The sequence below is a fragment of the Prorops nasuta genome, unplaced genomic scaffold (genome assembly GCF_024137725.1).
Source record: "Prorops nasuta isolate Cenicafe-Biocafe unplaced genomic scaffold, Cenicafe_Pnas_1.2 PNAS00021, whole genome shotgun sequence".
NCBI classification, from domain to species: Eukaryota; Metazoa; Arthropoda; class Insecta; order Hymenoptera; family Bethylidae; genus Prorops; species Prorops nasuta.
In genome coordinates, this window is record NW_027116818.1 from 3032160 (window position 1) to 3051052 (window position 18893).

General features: G+C 31.2%; 1 protein-coding gene across 1 annotated transcript; it reads left to right on the plus strand.

Annotated features, from left to right (window-relative positions):
* The first annotated feature begins 1866 nt into the window (after positions 1 to 1866).
* On the plus strand, positions 1867 to 18696 carry LOC136781017 (uncharacterized). The gene is made up of 3 exons (XM_066739673.1): positions 1867 to 2612; positions 11713 to 11916; positions 15267 to 18696. Exons 1-3 carry the CDS (start codon positions 2507 to 2509, stop codon positions 15608 to 15610), a joined length of 654 nt encoding a protein of 217 aa, XP_066595770.1. The 5' UTR covers positions 1867 to 2506; the 3' UTR covers positions 15611 to 18696.
* Positions 18697 to 18893: the final 197 nt, after the last annotated feature.

Genomic DNA, 18893 nt, shown 5'->3' on the forward strand with positions numbered 1-18893 from the left:
AATGTGCAACAATGGACAATAGTCCAAAATGTCAACGTTGTTTCTCTTCTATTAATTTTATCGTATACAAATAGTTAATCAGACTAATAGTAGACAGCCATGTCTTTAACTTTATTCGGTCATTGGATTGCGGATAATTTCTCTTAGTGTATTGTTCGTCATGTCAGTAAATCACACGTGCGAGTGAAACATTTTCCCAAAGGCTGTTATACCGGGTGGCCAGTTAATTACGAATCAATTTTTAAATTAAAAATATGATTTTGTGCGTGTAGATTCTATTTCTTATAAATAACCCTTAATGGAGAAATTACTCAATATTAAAAATTGTTACATTAGAAACTTCTTCTGTTAGAAGCATTCTATAGGGAAGCCTGATCAATAGAAGTATATCAATGGATTGATTTACCAATTAGAAACTTAAATTAAACAATTTTCAACTTTGCAATTTCTTTGTGAAAGGCTGAATTTAAAAATGGCACATGATTTTTTTTAATTATTCTTATTAACCAAAATTATATAGATTTGAACGTAGTTAATGGATCACCCGGTAGAATACACAATTGTAGAAAATAACTCCTCTGTTACTCATAATTTCATTGTAGTATTCTTACTGTTTTTTTCTTTATCTATGCGCTTTGGTTTTATACTAGATAAGACTAGCAGAAAATAATCCAAACAAGAGAAATGATCGAGTCATTAATTATTATATATATGTATGTATTGGTTATTCAATTCAAACAGTGATTAATTGTGAAATTGCGATTGTTTCCTACAGTTTTGTAATACGTCTCGGCTTATGCTAATGCGAGATGCAAAAAATAATGCGTATTTTCCTCACCTATATGATGCTTCTGTTTCTCCCTTTGATTCACGTAATTGCCAATAATAATTTTATTACCTTTAAAGACGGCCATCCATTTATTTCATTACTAGTATACTAATGTTTAATGGAAATAATTTCGAATTTTCAGGATCGTAAGTTGGTCGAGAGCAGAAGAAAGGAAAATTCAGAGAAAATGAGGAAAATGGAAAATTGGCACTGAATGAAAGTAGATAAAATACTGATCCTTGCTAAGATCAAAAATTAAGTGGAGAAGAATTAAATAGGATGTAATCGTGGATTTTCAAGATTGCCGGCTAAATGATGAGAGTAGAAAGAATAAAAATCAAGTGAAACATAGGAAAACTGGAATTAAAGGAAAAGAAGGAAAAATATCGATCTTTGCTGAAAAGAAAAACAATAGAAGGAAATAATTTTATGTTTTAACAATTGCCAGCTAGTTTAAATCAGACAGAAGGAACATCTAGAGAAAAACAAAAAATAGCACTAAAAAAAAAAGATTGATTCTTTCAGAAATAAAAAATTGAAATAGAGTATAATTCAAGGAAATACTTTACACCTTCAGAATTGCAAGCTAATCTAGAGCAGAGAGAAGGAAAATCTAGCGAAAAACAGAAAATTAGCACTAAATAAAAAAAGTAAGAGGGAAAAAAAGACTGATCCTTGCTGAGATGAGAAATTGAAGGAGACACGAGTCAGAGACTAAAGGGCTGAGTAAAGTGAGTATAAGTATGTATATACGTACTCAAGTATACACGTTCATACAGAAAGCGACAGACGAGAGTGTAAAAAGCGATTTTATGTTTCTTTCTTTTTTATTCAAGTGGTGAGCAGCAGCAGCAGTAGCACGACGACGAGGATAGTGGTGGTGGTGTGGTAGTCTGGTAGATGAGAACGAGGAGGATGAGGATGAGGAGAAGGGGTGTCAGGCACCGTCCCCTCCGCCACAGCTTATCTGCCGACTTTATGTATATTACGATGGCCAAGCTACGTACGAGCAGTTCACTGCTGGCTAACTGCTCGTACGGTAGAAGTCGGCCGGCTAAGCCGAGTCGAGTCTCTTCAGTCCGGCGTATTGTGGCATAGAACAAAACGTGTACAACGAAAGAGTTTCATCAGGTACTGAAAGACCTTCCGAGAGAAGAAGAAGAAGAAGAAGAAGATCGATCAGTGAGAAGCAAATTTTGTCCACATCGGCTTACTCATGGAAACCGATGCCAAAAAGAGGCGAGCTTCCAGTGGCTCTTGAGACGGGAGCTTTGAAGCTTTCGAGCTTAAAAATTGCTGGATAAGAAGAAAGAGGAGAGAGTAGGAGGAAATACAAAGTTTATTTTGGTACCCTGCAAGTGTTTCACATCTTACACATTCGTCACTTGAAAGATTTTCCTAAAGAGGTTTTCTTATAATACAAGAAAAAAATTTGTTGGATTTTGAGGGAAAAGGAAATTATTGAAGCTTTGCAAAAGAAGAGAAAAGCATTAGATATTTTGCAAATCACTTCTGAAAAGCTCGAGCTCAACTGAGCCTCTTACAAGTTGTAAACAGAAGAGTTTCCGTTTATTTGGAAAATGAAGGTCGTTTTCTAATAGAATTTACACATTTTCTCGAGGCCTTCTATCATTGTGGATAGGAAACGTTAACGTGTAGTGAAGTTGAAAATTTGTAATGTTTTTAAATAGTGCGAAGATGATTATGTTGGCCAGGTCGTTTTTCGTCGTGGCAATACTTTTGATGGGAACTAACGAAGCTTTCGTCAATCCACCATTAACTGGTAAGATTGAAATACGTGTATAATTGTACTCTTAAATACGAGGTTTCGTAAATAATTTTTATTTTGAATAAACGATGCTTTCATCGTGGTAAAATTGGAGTATATTTAAATGTGCTTTCTTTAATACGATACGTTGTTATTCTGAACAAAGCTTTTGTCAATTATAAAATGGAAGTGAATTAAAACGTGTTCTTAAATTCTAGAATTTATTAGATTTCATTTGTTTTCAGCAAATGAAGCTTTCGGAAATCCATTAATACCTGTTAAAACAAAAGCATACATCAATATAATTGCCTGTGCTTCCAAGCAAGTTTTTGTCTTTTATTTTCAATTCTCGCGCGGTCGAGTCATTTCTGTCACGTGACACTCGACGTAAGATCGCTCACCCTACAACAAGAAACTGAAATAAACTTTCAAGCTTCCCGTTATCGTTTTACCAATGATCGATATAGATGAGTTTAATTGTTTATCAGAATTTTCCATCTGTCTTCAGCTGTGCGTATTGTTATCAAGGGTACAAAAATTTGCGGAGATTAGTCGTAATTGTTGGCTATCCGATTTGAAAGTCTAAAATCGCTGATGAATAATGTCTGTGACTACAAAATCAGCGTTGATTGGTTGATTTATCGATACGCGCAAATTCACTTAAAAATAATGCTAACCTTAGCTGGTTTGAACACGAGTAGAGAAACTCGAGTAAAAATGAATTTTTTTTAAAGGATTTAAAAAAGTCTTATATTCATAGACTTTTCCTTTTTCTTAGAATCAATACCAATCTGGAATATTTAAATCACAACAGCCGCGCTCTCCGAGCTAATTTTATTATTTTCTAAAATTGAAGCTCTTGCCTGTTTCAAGATGCACCTCTGAGAGTAAATGAATATAGGTGTTGTTATGACTCTATGTTTCAATAAACAGAGATGTGAGATATTCAGGAATTTAAGCCACGCCACGAGACGGTTCTCGATGTTATAAATTAGATTTGCAACATAGCTTTGAGAAGCTACTTTAAGTCTTGGCTGGAGAGATGGGATGACACTCGAGAACGAGATTCTTCACTACGATAAAGAAGACAATTATCGATGAGAAATACCAGAGCAATTCTTCCTCCCATAAATAGCCCCTAGATATCAAATCATCGTCATCACAATCATAATCGATTATGTTGCTAATAGCAACTTTGTCTGGTCAAAAGTCTATCAATATCATAATTATCTCACTTTGTCTTTACGTTTTTTCTTAATTGAGATATCTTATTTAATATTTGGATAATTTTCATCTAGCCTTTTGACGAGGGAATGAAAGTAATCTTTGTTTGGTATAGAAGAGGTAAAGATCTTTGTTGCTGTCAAGTGGATAAAAAATGGGGAAGATCAAGTTAGATATTTATTGTTAGGATTTTGTGGTTCAAGTTGTTTTTTAAATAATCGGTACAATTGCCTTCTTCCCTAATTTTTTCATTTATTTTGGTTATTCAAACGCTCGGGTTAATTATACTCTCTTTCGACATTCGAATAATTTTCAAATAATAAGTGTTTTGTATAACAGATAAAGGCCTTTGATGATTCTAAGTGGATAAAGAATGGATAAGGCAGATGTTTATTATTATTATTCAGATTTTGTGATTCACGTTGTTTTTAAGATGACCGATTCAATTACCTTGTTTCCTTTTTTTATATTTCTTTTGATTAATCAAACTCTCAAATTAATTATATACTCTTTCAATATTCCAATCATTTTCAAATAATAAGTATTTTGCTCAGTAGATAAAGGCTTTTGCTGCGTTTAAGTGAATAAAGAATGGAAGAGGCAGATACTTATTATTATTATTAGGTGTTTGTGATTCATGTTGTTTTTCAAATCAACGATTCAATTACCTTTTTTCCTTCTTTTTTCTTTATTTTCTTTGATTATTTAAACACTTAATTATATTCTCTATCGATGTTCCAATAATTTTCCAATAACATGTATTTTGCATAGTAGATAAAGACTTTTGCTTCTGTCAAGTGGATAATGAATGGAGTAGACAGACCATCCATTTCTAATTTTTAATATTATTAGGATTTTCTAATTCATGTTGTTTGTAAAATAATTATCTCAATTACATCCTTTTTCTTTTTTATACATTTATTTTAATTATCTAAACCCCTTATAACATAATTTATATTCTCTGTCGATCTACTATCAATTTCACGCGTTTTTCAACGCAATTAATTTTACGCCGACAGCTCACGTGTCTTGTAAATATTTGATTTGATTATTTTAAGTAGCAACATCGGCCCATTTATTTCGTCACTTTTTATTGCGTTCCATTCTGGAATCTCATTTGCATAAGACAAGCAATTTTCATGTTTCCAAACGTATTCCCGGGATGTAATAATAGTTGGTAGGCACGGTGCTGATATTTAGGTATTCTTCCACAATCCTCTCGTATTTTTCTTCAAAATACATATGCTACTGTGCTTATTTTATTTTTACAAATACCAGATTTTCAACCTAAGGAAATTTTATCACTTTGTGCACTGAGAAAGAAATTTCATTTATAAATAAATATTACTCCAAATAGTTTCTTAACCCATTAAACTAAAAGAAAATTAATAAAATCAAATCTAATCCATTCAATTCAATTTCATCACTACCAAGTAAACTTTTCATTAACACTATTTAAAACAAAGATTTATTAGAATAAAATTATTTTTTTGATCAATGTGTATAAAGTGTAATACAAGTAACACAACTTCTTTTTGAAATAAGAATTCAATAAGCTAGCAACCTGAGCTTTCTCAGATCGATTGGTTTACTTAATTGTCAGTGGTTATCCGTTAACGAGTCTGTCGCTTTCCGGTAAGCTTTGGCAGACTGCCAAAAGCCCTTTTAATGTGCTCCAGATACGCCTCGTCGCATATACACACGTGCAAATCTATCTCTGCAAACATCCAATTAGATCTATAACGCCATGACACTCTAATTTCTTTCCTTTTAGTTTGTAATCTATAAATTCTATTATATTTACTTATATTTATTGCTTCTAAAACTTCTTTCTTTTCTCAAAGACTAATAGAAAATTATATGTCTGATTTGTACCTGCTATTGATGCTAAATTTATCTTTGCAAACACATTCAGATCTAAAATACCATTGTATTCAAAAATTCGTTTCTTTCAGTTTATGCTACATTTTTGTCTCTAAAATTTCTTTTTTTTCTCAAATAACAACAGAAAGATATTTTTTGGATTGTTATCTGTTATAATGCTAAATATATCTTAGTAAACATAATCAAATCTAAAACGTCATGATATTGATATTTTTTTTTCAATTTTGCTTAAATAAAGCTTAATTATTGTTTCAATTTTTTTTGAAAAAATAATAGAAAAATATTGTTCTGTTTCATATCTGCCATATTGCTAAATCTATCTCAGCAAATGTTTAATCAGATTTAAAATACCTGGCACTCAAATTTCATCATTTTTAATTTAAATTTCAATGAAATTTAACTATTACTTCTATAAGTTTCTTCTCTCAAAAAAGAATAGAAAAATTGCTTTCTGATGTGTGCTAGATTATTCCAAAGGCGAGAAATTTCAGTCTGACGTTTCACTCAGGGTATTATAGCTCGATGAATGATTAATATCCTTCCAATAATTAATGTCCAATCAGATAAGAGCTGCCTCGTAGCAGTAGTAGTATTAATATTAGGCAAATAAAAGAAGCAATTATTAAAACGAATATTGTTGGCAAATCTACAATTCGAATCTGAATATGACAAATCTTGACGGAAGTGGTCGTCGAATATACACAGTATTGTCATTTTCCACCAGATGTTTCGCTATTTTCATAAGCAGCAACACCGTTGTCGTCCAAATGTATTTTTACTTTTTCAACAGCTGCATGCAAGTTTTACTTGGTGTTGCAAATAAATGATATATATATGTATATAATTTATAGTATAGGCATACACAGATTAAGCTGATTGTGCACGACTTGCAACTTGGATAATAGGTCAGCAGCGGTGTGTGCTTTGAGTGGCTCTGGAAAATAGAGGATCATATACAAGGTGTCCAAATAACTCATGCCAAACAATAAAATCAAATATAATTAATAGTTTTGATGATATAAAATTTGTATAACACTTTTTCTCCTGTAGCCCTTAATTAAAAAGTTATCAAAGGCTAATAATTCTTAATTTTGAAATTTTCTTTTAATCAAAGAATTAAAGGAATTTCGTATCGATAGGAGAAGGTTCCTAAACAGTTCTATTAATAGGATGCCTCAAATCTATGAATAGTTAAATCTGAATAATTTTTTAATCAAAGTCCAAATGAAAAATTGTTTAAGAATTTAATTTTTAAAATCATTTGCTCTATACGAATCTACCACTTTGGCAAAAGTTAACGGAGCACCTTGTATATAGTACTAACACGTGCGCGCTCGCCTCGAAAGTCTTCAGGGACTCTTGTCTTGTCCCACTCTCCTGCTTTAGACTAACAATACTTCCGATAATAAAACGAAACTTGGCTGTATGGACTTATCAATATCTTGGAAACAAGTAATGAAGAACGCTCATTAGCTTTGGCTAGAAAATTCGATAATTGAATATTCGCTGGCTTATTGCAAATAATTAAATTACAGCTTCTTATTGAAATGCAATAACTTTAAACGCACAAAGATTTATCCAAGCATGTATATAATTGTTTGTGCAATTTCCAATCCTACTTAAGTAGTACGTTCATTATTTAAGCATTAAATGACTGAAAGTAAAATTTGCTAATCAACTAAACTGCTTCTTCGCTGTTCACCGTTATACAGAAAACATGTAAACACGTGCTTGGCATATTGACTCCGTTAAGAAATTTGCATTTATGTGAATTTACATATATATGTCGGAGCAACGGATTCTGTTCAAAATTCATTTTTACATATACAGTATTGAAATCTTTATAGCTGCAGCACGTGATTCAAAATTGTCTCGATGATTATGTAATTATGCTTAAAATGCTTTGTGCAAGTGGAATTTAAAATTTTGTCAAAATGATTGTAAGGAATATATTGACTTGTGTAACTGTTTGATCTTAGGTTTTTCTGACACGAGAATCATTCTTATAGACACACGAATAAAGTCATTCATGCATTATTCATAATTCTTCGTCTATCTCATAAGTCAACCCATTTCCTGTATCTGTATATGTATACTATACGAGCTCATCTTCTAAAGATTTAATTTCAATTTTCTGTTAATTATTAATCAAAGCGTGGATATTGGCTAAGTAATAAGAATTGCTTTATGTAAAAATATATATAGACAAGTTTTGTGCTCATTCTTAGATTGTATGACTCATTCGCTTGACAAATGAATGAACAGTAAATATATTAGTGAATCATGGCCGGTTAGTAATAAAATATACAAGTGATAAAAAGATAAAACTGAGTAGAAATATGACTTTCGATTTGTTGCTATCAATATGAACTGATGAAACTTGAATTACCACTATATTGATGATAGAAATACTAATAATAATTATTCTACGTAGCTAGGAGATTTGAGATAAAGGTACAAACATACTAAGTGCATAAATGACGTTGTATTTTATCAGAAGAAAGAACTCTGCAAATATAAGATTGATGTGTCTATTTTTTAAAAGTGTTACAAAAGAAGAATATTGTTGTAATAAAGGAAATTTACGTGAATTAACCTAATTTTAATATACCATTAAAATTTTTATAAGTTAATTATTATTATGAAATTTAAGGAATTGAAACTCCTATACTTTTCATTCTCACCGATTGAGAAGTTTGATTCAATGGAATAGTATAAGGCTTACACTATTGATAAACAAAAGAATAATGAGCAAATTAGAAACTGTAAGAAGTGTTAAGGTAAAAACCGTTTTTGCGTCACTTGTTTGCTTCATGAGAGACTGATTTAATTAGCTCTTAGAGCTCGATAAGAGTATTGTTCTCATCTTTTGAAAATCATTGAGACCCATTAGCAACCATTTGCTGCTCAATCGAAATTGAAATTGAATTTTCATAACATTTGTGCTTATCACTTTTCTCTCCACATTTATTATCTGTATTTTAAACTTCGGTAATGTTTTAATTAGTCGTTTCAATTCTTTCACGTACCGCAATATTTTAATATGCCAAGCTCATGCATGATAGATTCATCAAAAAATAGATGCAAATCCGAAAATCATCGAAACTCATTAGTAATCATTTGCTGGTCAATTAAAATTTAAATTGCACTTTTTATTCCATACAGATCCTTTGCTACTTTCTTCCTAAATCGAGTTTGTCTCTGTTTAACCTCGAATAATATATCAATTCGTTGATTGTAAATTTATCCAAAAATCGATGTAAGTCTGAAAATGAATTGGAATTGAATATTTCATCCTATTTTTATTTTCTGCTTCTCTTTTTATTTCAATTAAATCAATTAATATTCGCTATAACGTTTAAGCTAGTCGTCGTTTCAATTCTTTCACGTACAAAAATATTTATCGCTTTAATATTTCAACTCACTGATGATAGATTTATCCAAAAATCGATGCAAATAAGTTTAAAAATATCGCGAGTGGCCTCGCATTCGAGATTCGTATTTTTGGACGAGAGCCGGTTTCGAAATTTATACTGTACATTTGCTTAATGAAAGAATAGCTTAGTTCAACTGTTTTAAAGGTCGAATCGACAAATTGAAGAAATATAGAGTTTTTTTCTGGTAGAATGACAAGAGTTTCTAATTAATATTGATGATTCAAGGCAGGCTCTTTGTGGTAGTCTGAAAGGTCCAATTGACAATTTGAACCGGGGTGTTTACGTTAAGCGGACGCTTATAATGCTTAATTAGTTGCAGTTCTGCCTGCTGCTATAAATTGAGCTCCATTGGCGAAGGTCGTCCGGTCTCGATGAGGTCTGCCTGTTCCCTGGGTTTGCCTGGCTGATAAGGGGGAGGGGAGAGGAGACGCCAGTCGTGTATTCACCTGTGTGAATTTCTCATTAATTGAACGGTTCCTTCATGGAATTCAAATCCCATCTCCAAGACTAAATACAATCTTCCTATGGAAATGATTATATATATATATATATATGGCTTCACATTATTATTATTTATTTTCTTCCCATTGCATGACGTGGCATAAATTTTTTTATTAATTTGTTAAAGATGCAAGACGTTTATTCACTTGCGTGAATTTTTCATCGGTCGAGTATAGTATTTTTTTCTATAGAATTCTAATCGCATCAGAAAAAACGACTGGCTACCTCTCACTTTTTTTATTGATTCTTAATAAATAATTTATATTTGTTTGAATACAAACTAATTAATAAAAATTTAAAATCCTGAATTTTTGTGTCTGCCTTATTGGCGCTTCATCTACTTTCAAACTTTTTGTGCATATAATCCATTTAATTTAACACTCAAACAGTAGGTATATATATATATATATAAACAGTATTTCACTCTATATCCTTGTATGAAGAGATTTGTAAGTCTTTCATAAAATAAAATAAATAATGATGGTATTTATAGGTTTCAAAAAAATATATGCTAACGTTTTATAAACTTAAAAATAAATGATTAGAATTGAAAATTAGAAATGTATGTCTGACCCATTTGCATTTCATCTACTTTTTAAGCTAGCCCTGACACTATTACTTTAGCTATTTCTACTACTTACAAATATCTCGTCACTTTATTAGCAGACGGACGTGTCAATTTGCAGAACTTATAAATAAATATTAGCAATAATGAAAAGAATAACAGAGTTTGAGTAAAAACTAATGTATTGTTAATTAGCATAGTAAAAGAAAATGAAGAAATTGCAAAACGGAGAGTACACTACTAGAAGTTAGTAGAAAATGACCGTCTTGGCGAACAAATATAAAATGATGTTAATTTAATATTTTTCGGAAACCTATATTCTGTCGCTGCTTTTTAAAATAGATATTGTTGCAAAAATTTGTATGTTGATAGAAAAAAAAATTTTTTTTATAGTATTAAAGTGTTAAATCAATTAAAATATTTGCACAATAAGCTTGCAAGTAGATTAAACGCAAATAATGCAAACATATTTTCTATTTGAGTCAATTTATTTCTATTTTTTTAAATTTATAAAATATTAATACTCTTTTCTGTGAATTTATCTTCAGTCGTAGCTTTTTATGAGATATATTATTGCAAAGCTTCGAACACTGATAGAGAGAAAATCATTGTTTATACTATTTGAGTGTTGAATTAATTGGAATATTTGTACGATGAGCTTGAAAAGCAAACCGTTTACGAACGCCCTGATAGTAAACAAATGAAATTTGGCCAATTACGCGAAGAAGCTGGAAGCAATCGGAAAGATATTCGTGAGAGCTCCTTTAAAGTACGTAAATGAAGAACAAATTTACGATTGATAACGGTTATCAGTTGCAGTGGCCCGTTAAAAATCCCACTATCTTCTTTTGCATTACACGTGCAGAAATTGCGAGAGTTTCTTCGACTATCAACTCATCTTTTTTTTTAGTTTCTATAATTACTATATATATTGTTGTATTGGTTATATTGTCAAGATTTATTAATAAATGCATTTGCTGGCTGATGCTGAATCTGTCTTATCAGGTGGAAGGGGAACAAAGGTTGACCCGATTCCAATAATAAGCATAGCATTTTACCTGAATTATCAATGTTTCGTAAGCTATAGATATACTAAATGGAATTTCTCGTTGAATTTCATAGAATCAAGTAGATATAGAGTAACGATAGGGTCGTAAGTAAAGTTGTGGATATTTATTTATGTATTGAGTTTTGTAATTTCAAGGTTCTTGTTTATTTATTTGTTTAACATTCATATTTCAGTAAACAAAGTTTCGTTGAGTTTTATGGAATTAAATAGGAATAACGATTGAGCTCAGGATATGTATGTATCGAGTTTCATAATTTAAAGGTTTTTATTTATTTGTTTGTCTAATCAATATTCTGTAAGCTACATAGATACTAAATAGAGTTTTTCTGAATTTGATAAAATTAGGTAGATATGCGAGTTATATTTATATGTCGAATCTTAGAATTTAAAGGTTTTTGTTTATTTGTTTGATTATTCATTTTCTTCATATTGCAGTTGACGGATTATCGAGTTACGACGAGACGACTGTTGAGAAGTTCCTGGAGAACAGTAAGATGATGCATAAGGAGAGTGACGATGATGATCTGAGAACCGACCCAAAATCCAACGAACCTAAAACCATTTACGTTTATCAATTCGATTATGAGTCCAATGAAAAGGACGACGAGACTAGGAGCAAAGGGAAAAATCCTGGCAATGGTAAGCTGAAAAAGAATTGTCCTCCTTTGTTTCTATTATATACTGAAATCCAGTAAAGAATCATATATAAAAATGACGGTGATAATGTGGGGGGTAAATCATTTAACTACATGTGAAAATTTGAAGAAAAAAGTGCAAGTTTTCACAAAAATTTACATACATGATCAGGTCCTTGAGGAGAGATATGAAATTAAATTAGCATGTAAAAACATTTACGTTAATTAATTTCATTGTGAGTCCACTGAAAAAGAGGATGGGATAAGAAAAATATCCAGCTAAAATATGAAGAATTTTTCTTGTTTTTCATTCAATGACAGTAAACATGTAAGTTGTTTCTAAAGATCCTACAATATTTTAGAATTCTTAAAGAGTTTAAGAAAGAATTCTTTCTTCCTGTAGTCTGTGTGAAATGTAGTTCTAAAACTGTTTTGAAAGAATTTTTAGTGCTGTCTGAGAAGAGAAAAAACTTGGAAATGATAGGCTGTAAAATATTGCCTCTCTCTCCCTGTAATACGTAAATCAATTAAAAATTATATAAAAATGACGATGATGACTGAAAGATAACTTTAAAATCCAACGAGTATAAAAATATTTACATTTACCAATTTAATTATCAGTCCAATGAAAAGAACAGCTAGATAAGGAGCAAAGAGAAATTCCTGAAAATTTTAACCTATAAAAGAATTGTACTCTTCTTGCAGTCACAATTCCATGCACAGAAATCAATGAGAAATTAATACTAAATTATATTTGTATTTGGGGTTTTGTAATGTTCATGAAATTTGCATAATTTTCTCTATTCTTTGTTCCGATATTCTGGATCCTTCGATCTTGGAACTTCGGCCGTGGAAGGATACTGTAAGACATTCCGTTGAATTGGAAAGTTAACATACCGCAAATATCGAGCTCCTATTAGAACGCTTACCAATGTCTCATTCCTAGCTGAATTTTATGAACAGTAAATATTGAAGTGGTCAGCGGAGCCTAGAAAAATTAAGATAGCAGATTAAAAATAAACCGTTTTATTTCAAGACACCGTTAATTCCAGGAATAATAACGAATAATGATAGATAAATCAATATCCAAAGTTGTCTAGTAATATAGAATTTCTAGAAATAATAGAAAGTGGATTGAACATTCTCTCACGTTTCTCATTGAATATTCTCTGCAGCAGGAGACAAATATAATTAATCTTTGTTTAGTCTCAGGATGCTAATGTCATTGACCAATAAACAAGTTGGCATATCGGAACTGTTAAATTCCGATTGTTCTATCAAATGCAGCTTCTTCTTAACGAAATATCAAGCGAGAATTGACACTGTCGACACTGAATGAATTAATTTTTCGAGGTCAACATTACTGCGAAGATTTGCTTAATTTGGCTGAGATAAGAGTGTTTTCCTCTAAAATTACCTATAAACACAGAATAAATTAGATTTTCGTCTGGGGTAGCAGTAGCTATATATTACAATTAAAAAACAGCATTCTTTATTCAACCACGAACCTTATAAATGATGACAATAAAGTTTTATGAGGCATAGATGTAGAGCCACAACTTTTCATTGTGTTATTGAGAAAAATGCTGCAACTTATTGACCCCAGGGTGTCGCCACGCGCACTGGAACCTTGATCTGGCCGTAATTCTGCTCATTGACCATTTAACTCACGCCTGCTTGCATACATTACACGCTTCATCCCACTTTGCAGACTCAATAAAAAAACACTCATTGCGTAATGATTCTCTAATGATTTTATTTACTGAATTTATATATATATATATATATATATATATATAATTATTTATTTACTATTAATTAATTACTTGAATAATGTTTATAATATTTTTTAATGTAGTAAAGTTCAATTTTTATGGTACTGTATTTATTTGTCTAAAATAATTTTTTTCTACCCCAATTTCTTTTGCTCCATTATTATAATTGTTATTCTTAATTAAAAAATTAATATTTCATGTAAATATATCTAGAGAAAGCTATACGATACTTCGAAGAAAACCTTTGTTTTGCACAGGCAGCTTTTGGTATGTCAATGAGCAATTCAATTCTAAGCTGTCCACGTATAAAGTCTCGACACAAGCTTAATATTTATTGAAAATTTATAAATATTTATTGTCAGGACAACTCTTATAGGTTCTCCAGATGCGATTGTCTAATATCTTTTGTTACGCTCTGAATAATTCAGCCTATTCTCCAATGCAAGCATTGAGTCATCAATATTCACCACACGCTTATACCTACTAATTATATAACAATACCCTCTTACATTATACATTTTTATGTTACATTGAAAACATGGGAAAAATCGATTGTATAGAAGTCTCGATATAACACATGAGATTCGCAGCAATTGATATGTCCCTTAAATCAGAACCGCAAGACAGTAACCGGGTATCTTGCGTTTCGTGTTGATTATGTTTTGGCCTTCTCGCGCTTGGCATTTATTATTTCCGCGTGGTAGACGCTGCTCTTATAATAGAACAAAAGCGCCATAATCGAAACAGCTTTCCTGGAATGTTATCGTCTGACCAAAATAGCTCTCTCTTTTTCCCAGAATCTGTCCTATCGAAATTCCTTAATCGCCTTCACAGGGTGATACCTAAAAGCAGATTAGTTTATAAAATTGGCATCAACAATGACATTAATCATGCATATACGAAAATAGTGAGTTATTTATAAATGTACTAGTGTATTTCATAAAGGAATAGTATAATTACCTGAAAACCATACACAAACCAAAAAAGAGTTTTCTTTCAGATATATTAGAAAAAATTGATTTCTCAACATTATTCACTTGCATTTCTGAAAATTTACGCATCACTCATATAAGGTGATGTTGATCTTAAACAATTTTCGTTCGTTCTAAAATTAATTGTATGTAAAATTTTAACTTTGTAAAAATTCTAAAATTTAATATAGAGAACATGAGATTAAAATTGTTTTAAGATACTGAATTTATGTGAGAGTATATATATCAAACAATTTTGACTATTCTTAAAGTTGTAAATTAGAAAAAACTCACATGACAATACAGAAACCGTAAAATTAAACTTATGTGATAGTTTTCCTTAAAAAATTGCAATGATTGAGTCGCCGAATATTTGAAACGAAGTATTACACTCGCTCAAAAACTATTTAAGATTCTAAACATTATTCATACAATTTTTATTCATTTTTTAAAAACAAAGCATAGCTGTTCTGACATGCCGACGACGGTTTGAATTTAGTTAGGACTTTCCTAATATGAAATTCGAGCTTAGTTTGGTTTATAAATTCGGCTCTAAGAGCCCTCGAACTGTGTTTTGTGGTTTTGTATATGAATATTTTTTTTTTTAGGTAGCGGTGAGACACAAAGCCCATTGGATCCATGGTCGATAGTCTGGTACATCGGTTCTTTCGGAGGATTAGTGGCATTTTTCCTCATAGTTAGCTGCTCGGAGTGGTGTTGTCGCAGAAACGGCAGGCAACTGGGAGTCCCCTATGGAAATCAACGCGCGGAAGTGGTCAGCGCGGGAAATGGAGCGACGGAAACGCCACCACCGCCATATCATTTGTTTGCGCCACCTTCCTACGATTCCGTGAACTACGGCGATATTATCGACAAGACTTCTGGCGAAAAGCTTGAAATTTATGTAATTTCCGTGCCAATTCATCACCAAGTGGTGCTGCCACCCGCGTAGAATCAGCTAATGGCGTCCTTCCTGGGACGCCCCAGTTTCCAATCTAACGATAAACCGTATGGGGATATTTGAGAGCGTCTTAAATACAAGGAAATCCCCCATTTGACAATACCGACAGGGTACCTACAGGGGATTTCCCTTATCCCTTTGACATTCTTTGGACCAGGATGTCGATGCTTTTATGCATGAGTGACGCGAGAGTCATTAGGTACACGCAAGGATTGTTACGGGTTTTCATGAGATACCATGAATATTTTGCAAAGCGACCGAAAATCATGAGGGATTTTAGAAAAAATCCGAAGCTTTTATGAAACATCGTATCATATTACATCATGAAATACTAGGTGTATTATACTATGAATTCTGAAAGAACCATTCGTGAAGCATACGGTTTTTTGCAAATGAATTTTATTGCTCGCTGTGAAATGAGAAAGAAAAAATTTTGAAAATTTAGGAACGATCATAGAAAAATATTCGCCAACTATTATCGTAGGTTGATACACGAGATGCAGTTGAGTCAATTAGATTTTTTTATAACGGTAATGTTAACAACTGTTTTGTTTTAACAGTTTAAGAGAGAAATTTGTACACCACTTATAGATATACAAGATGTCCTATAATTTTTTATACATAGGATATTTTCTTAACAATTGTATTTAGAAAAAAATAAACCCTTATGTATTTTTATTACTTCTAATAATCTATCTGATATTTTGGTTTGACCTTGGGAAACGACTAAAAGACATACAACGACCTAGATTTTTTTTATGCAAATCTGTATTTTTTTTATTGTGTACTGACTAGTATGAATAGCTCAACTACTTGATTATAATTTTAAATTAAAATATCTGGCAGGGACTAGATGAAATGATAAGTCCATTCAGTGTTTTTAAAAGCTTTGGAGATAAGCTATACAAAAATATGATTAAAAAGTAGGAAGCTACACTTAACAATTTTTTGTGACCGTTCTATGTCCTTCAGCACGCCTCCCAAGATTAAACCAATATAGCCAGCTGATAAATTTTTAAAAGTACTCAAAATATGTATGTATTATTATTTTTCTCAATACAATGAATATTTCGTGTAACATAAATTTAAGAACACCTTGTATATTCATATCTCGTTTGATTGCAGTTTGATACAGCAATTCGGTTTTATTATTGTATTTTTGATCTGAAAATTATTTAATTACCAAGCTAAAAAAAAATCTATCGCGTGAAAGTGAAACTTTTATAATAATAAAATTCCGTAAATTGTACGAATCAATCGAAAAATTATTGATACGATTTATTATAATGTGGCTAGTTTTTGTTTCGGATCAATCGTTATAATGTAATGCAATATTTTAATTTCACTGCAGAGCCACTCATTTTCAGCTACCTCGATCGCTGCCTAAGTATTCCTGTTCGAAAAAATTTCCGACCAGACATTTTTTACAGTTAAAAATTATAATACAAAATATCTAAACCTTAAAAATAGTAAATATTTTGTATATACATGTATGTTGTTTTAATTTTGGAAATTGAATTTTATCGTAAGATTAGAATTGTTAATTTATTTCAATAACAGCAAAACAGGTAAGGAGTATTGGCTAAAAGATCATTAACCGTTATATATTTAATTGACCAATTCCGCAAGAATTGCTATTCAACTTTTATAATATAATTGACAATCTAATGTGGACAGTCAACAGATTTTTTATCCGTAAAAAATACTCCAACCTCTACTTGAATAAATTAATAACTCTAAGAGTGAATGCAGAGGCCCATTTGAAATAGCTCTAAAGTACTCATTTACAGTAATATAGCTGTAGGCAGAGAAAAATGCAGACGTAATAGATTATGAGGTATATGCTTAGATGTTATCTCTACAAGCCTTTATCTCTGCCTTCCACTACGCACTCCAGATATAAAGGACATACGCGATTAGTATTGGTTCTCTGTATTCATCTTAACTGTGAAAAGAATGAACTATGTAGAATCTGATGCATGGAAAATTGAAAATTGAACTAGATATTAATTAATTCAGAGAAAAAACTACTGAGGATTTTCTGCAGTACTAGTGAAATGTTGCCAACTGCCAACTCGTAAAGATCAGCAATTATATACGATTATGCGTAAACATTATAACTGCCATGTATAGAAGCGTCCTAGACAAGAGGATTTTGTAAAACAAACAGCTTTAATATGAAATATTGTATATACGACGTACGGAGACCAACAAAACTAGGGTTACTAGTCTACATTTCTTAATGGACAATAATAATTCGACCATTTATTATAAGTACCGTGCCATTTCTATATTTTAAATCGAGCAAGAAATCTTTGAAAAAAAAGGTAAACGATTTTGCTAGTTCTTCCGTCAAAGATTGGACGTTTTTAATATTGATGATCTCATAATTTAGTTGTATTTAATTCTTAATTTATTCTATGTAAAGCACTGTAAAATTGTTTACCACAACTGTCTAACATTGTATCAAAAAAGTGTGCAAAGTTTTCACTATTTTAGAATAATTAAGAATATTGAAAAGGAATAATTATTGCAAGGAATTGGAATATTATATGCTATCTCTATATGGATTTCAACCAATCATCTATTTTTGCTTGTTTGTTCAATCGCGGTCATATAATTGTTGCGAGTTAATCATTTTAATGATTGCGTATGCGTGCTATGTAATTTTTTAATGAACGAAGCACATATCACGGCGAAGTAGTTCTAAGTAGAACTGCTGAAATAATGGTGCTATTGATATTTATTTTTTATACTTTTATACACATTGTTTATATATACATATTCAAAGTAAAAATAAAACTTCTTTCTTTCTGAATAAGTAGATATTATTTTCCCTTCCTATATGTAGGTATAAAAATATAAACTATAATTCATGAAAAAGAATCTATAATACCTACATAATATGCGCGTAAATTTAAAATGCCTATCTATATCGGAAAGCTAATCCTGAAAAAAAAAACATACACATGGTTAAAATTAAAAACATCATTGCTGATACACACTTTGTATATATCACCGTGAGTCTACATGTGTTTACGATAACATTCCTAACATTGTGCACTAATTTGAACCTGTCGTACAACAAAGTATATTAGATTTTTGTTTAATTTTATAATTGATATACTATGTTATATATTAATTAATATGAGAGAGAGATGTCAGAGTCTGTACCAGTTTTCTTATTATTGTGGGGTCAATAAAAATAATTAGACTTTTTTCAATTGAAAATAATTTAATAGATAAAATACCTTCAAGAAAAATATGCGACTCA

Excerpts from the sequence above, each read along its gene's own strand:
- LOC136781017 (XM_066739673.1), top strand. The coding sequence starts at position 2,507 with ATGTTTTTAAATAGTGCGAAGATGATTATGTTGGCCAGGTCGTTTTTC. Across the intron at positions 2,613-11,712 it reads CGTCAATCCACCATTAACTG|TTGACGGATTATCGAGTTAC; the intron begins GTAAGATTGAAA and ends TTCATATTGCAG. Across the intron at positions 11,917-15,266 it reads AGGGAAAAATCCTGGCAATG|GTAGCGGTGAGACACAAAGC; the intron begins GTAAGCTGAAAA and ends TTTTTTTTTTAG.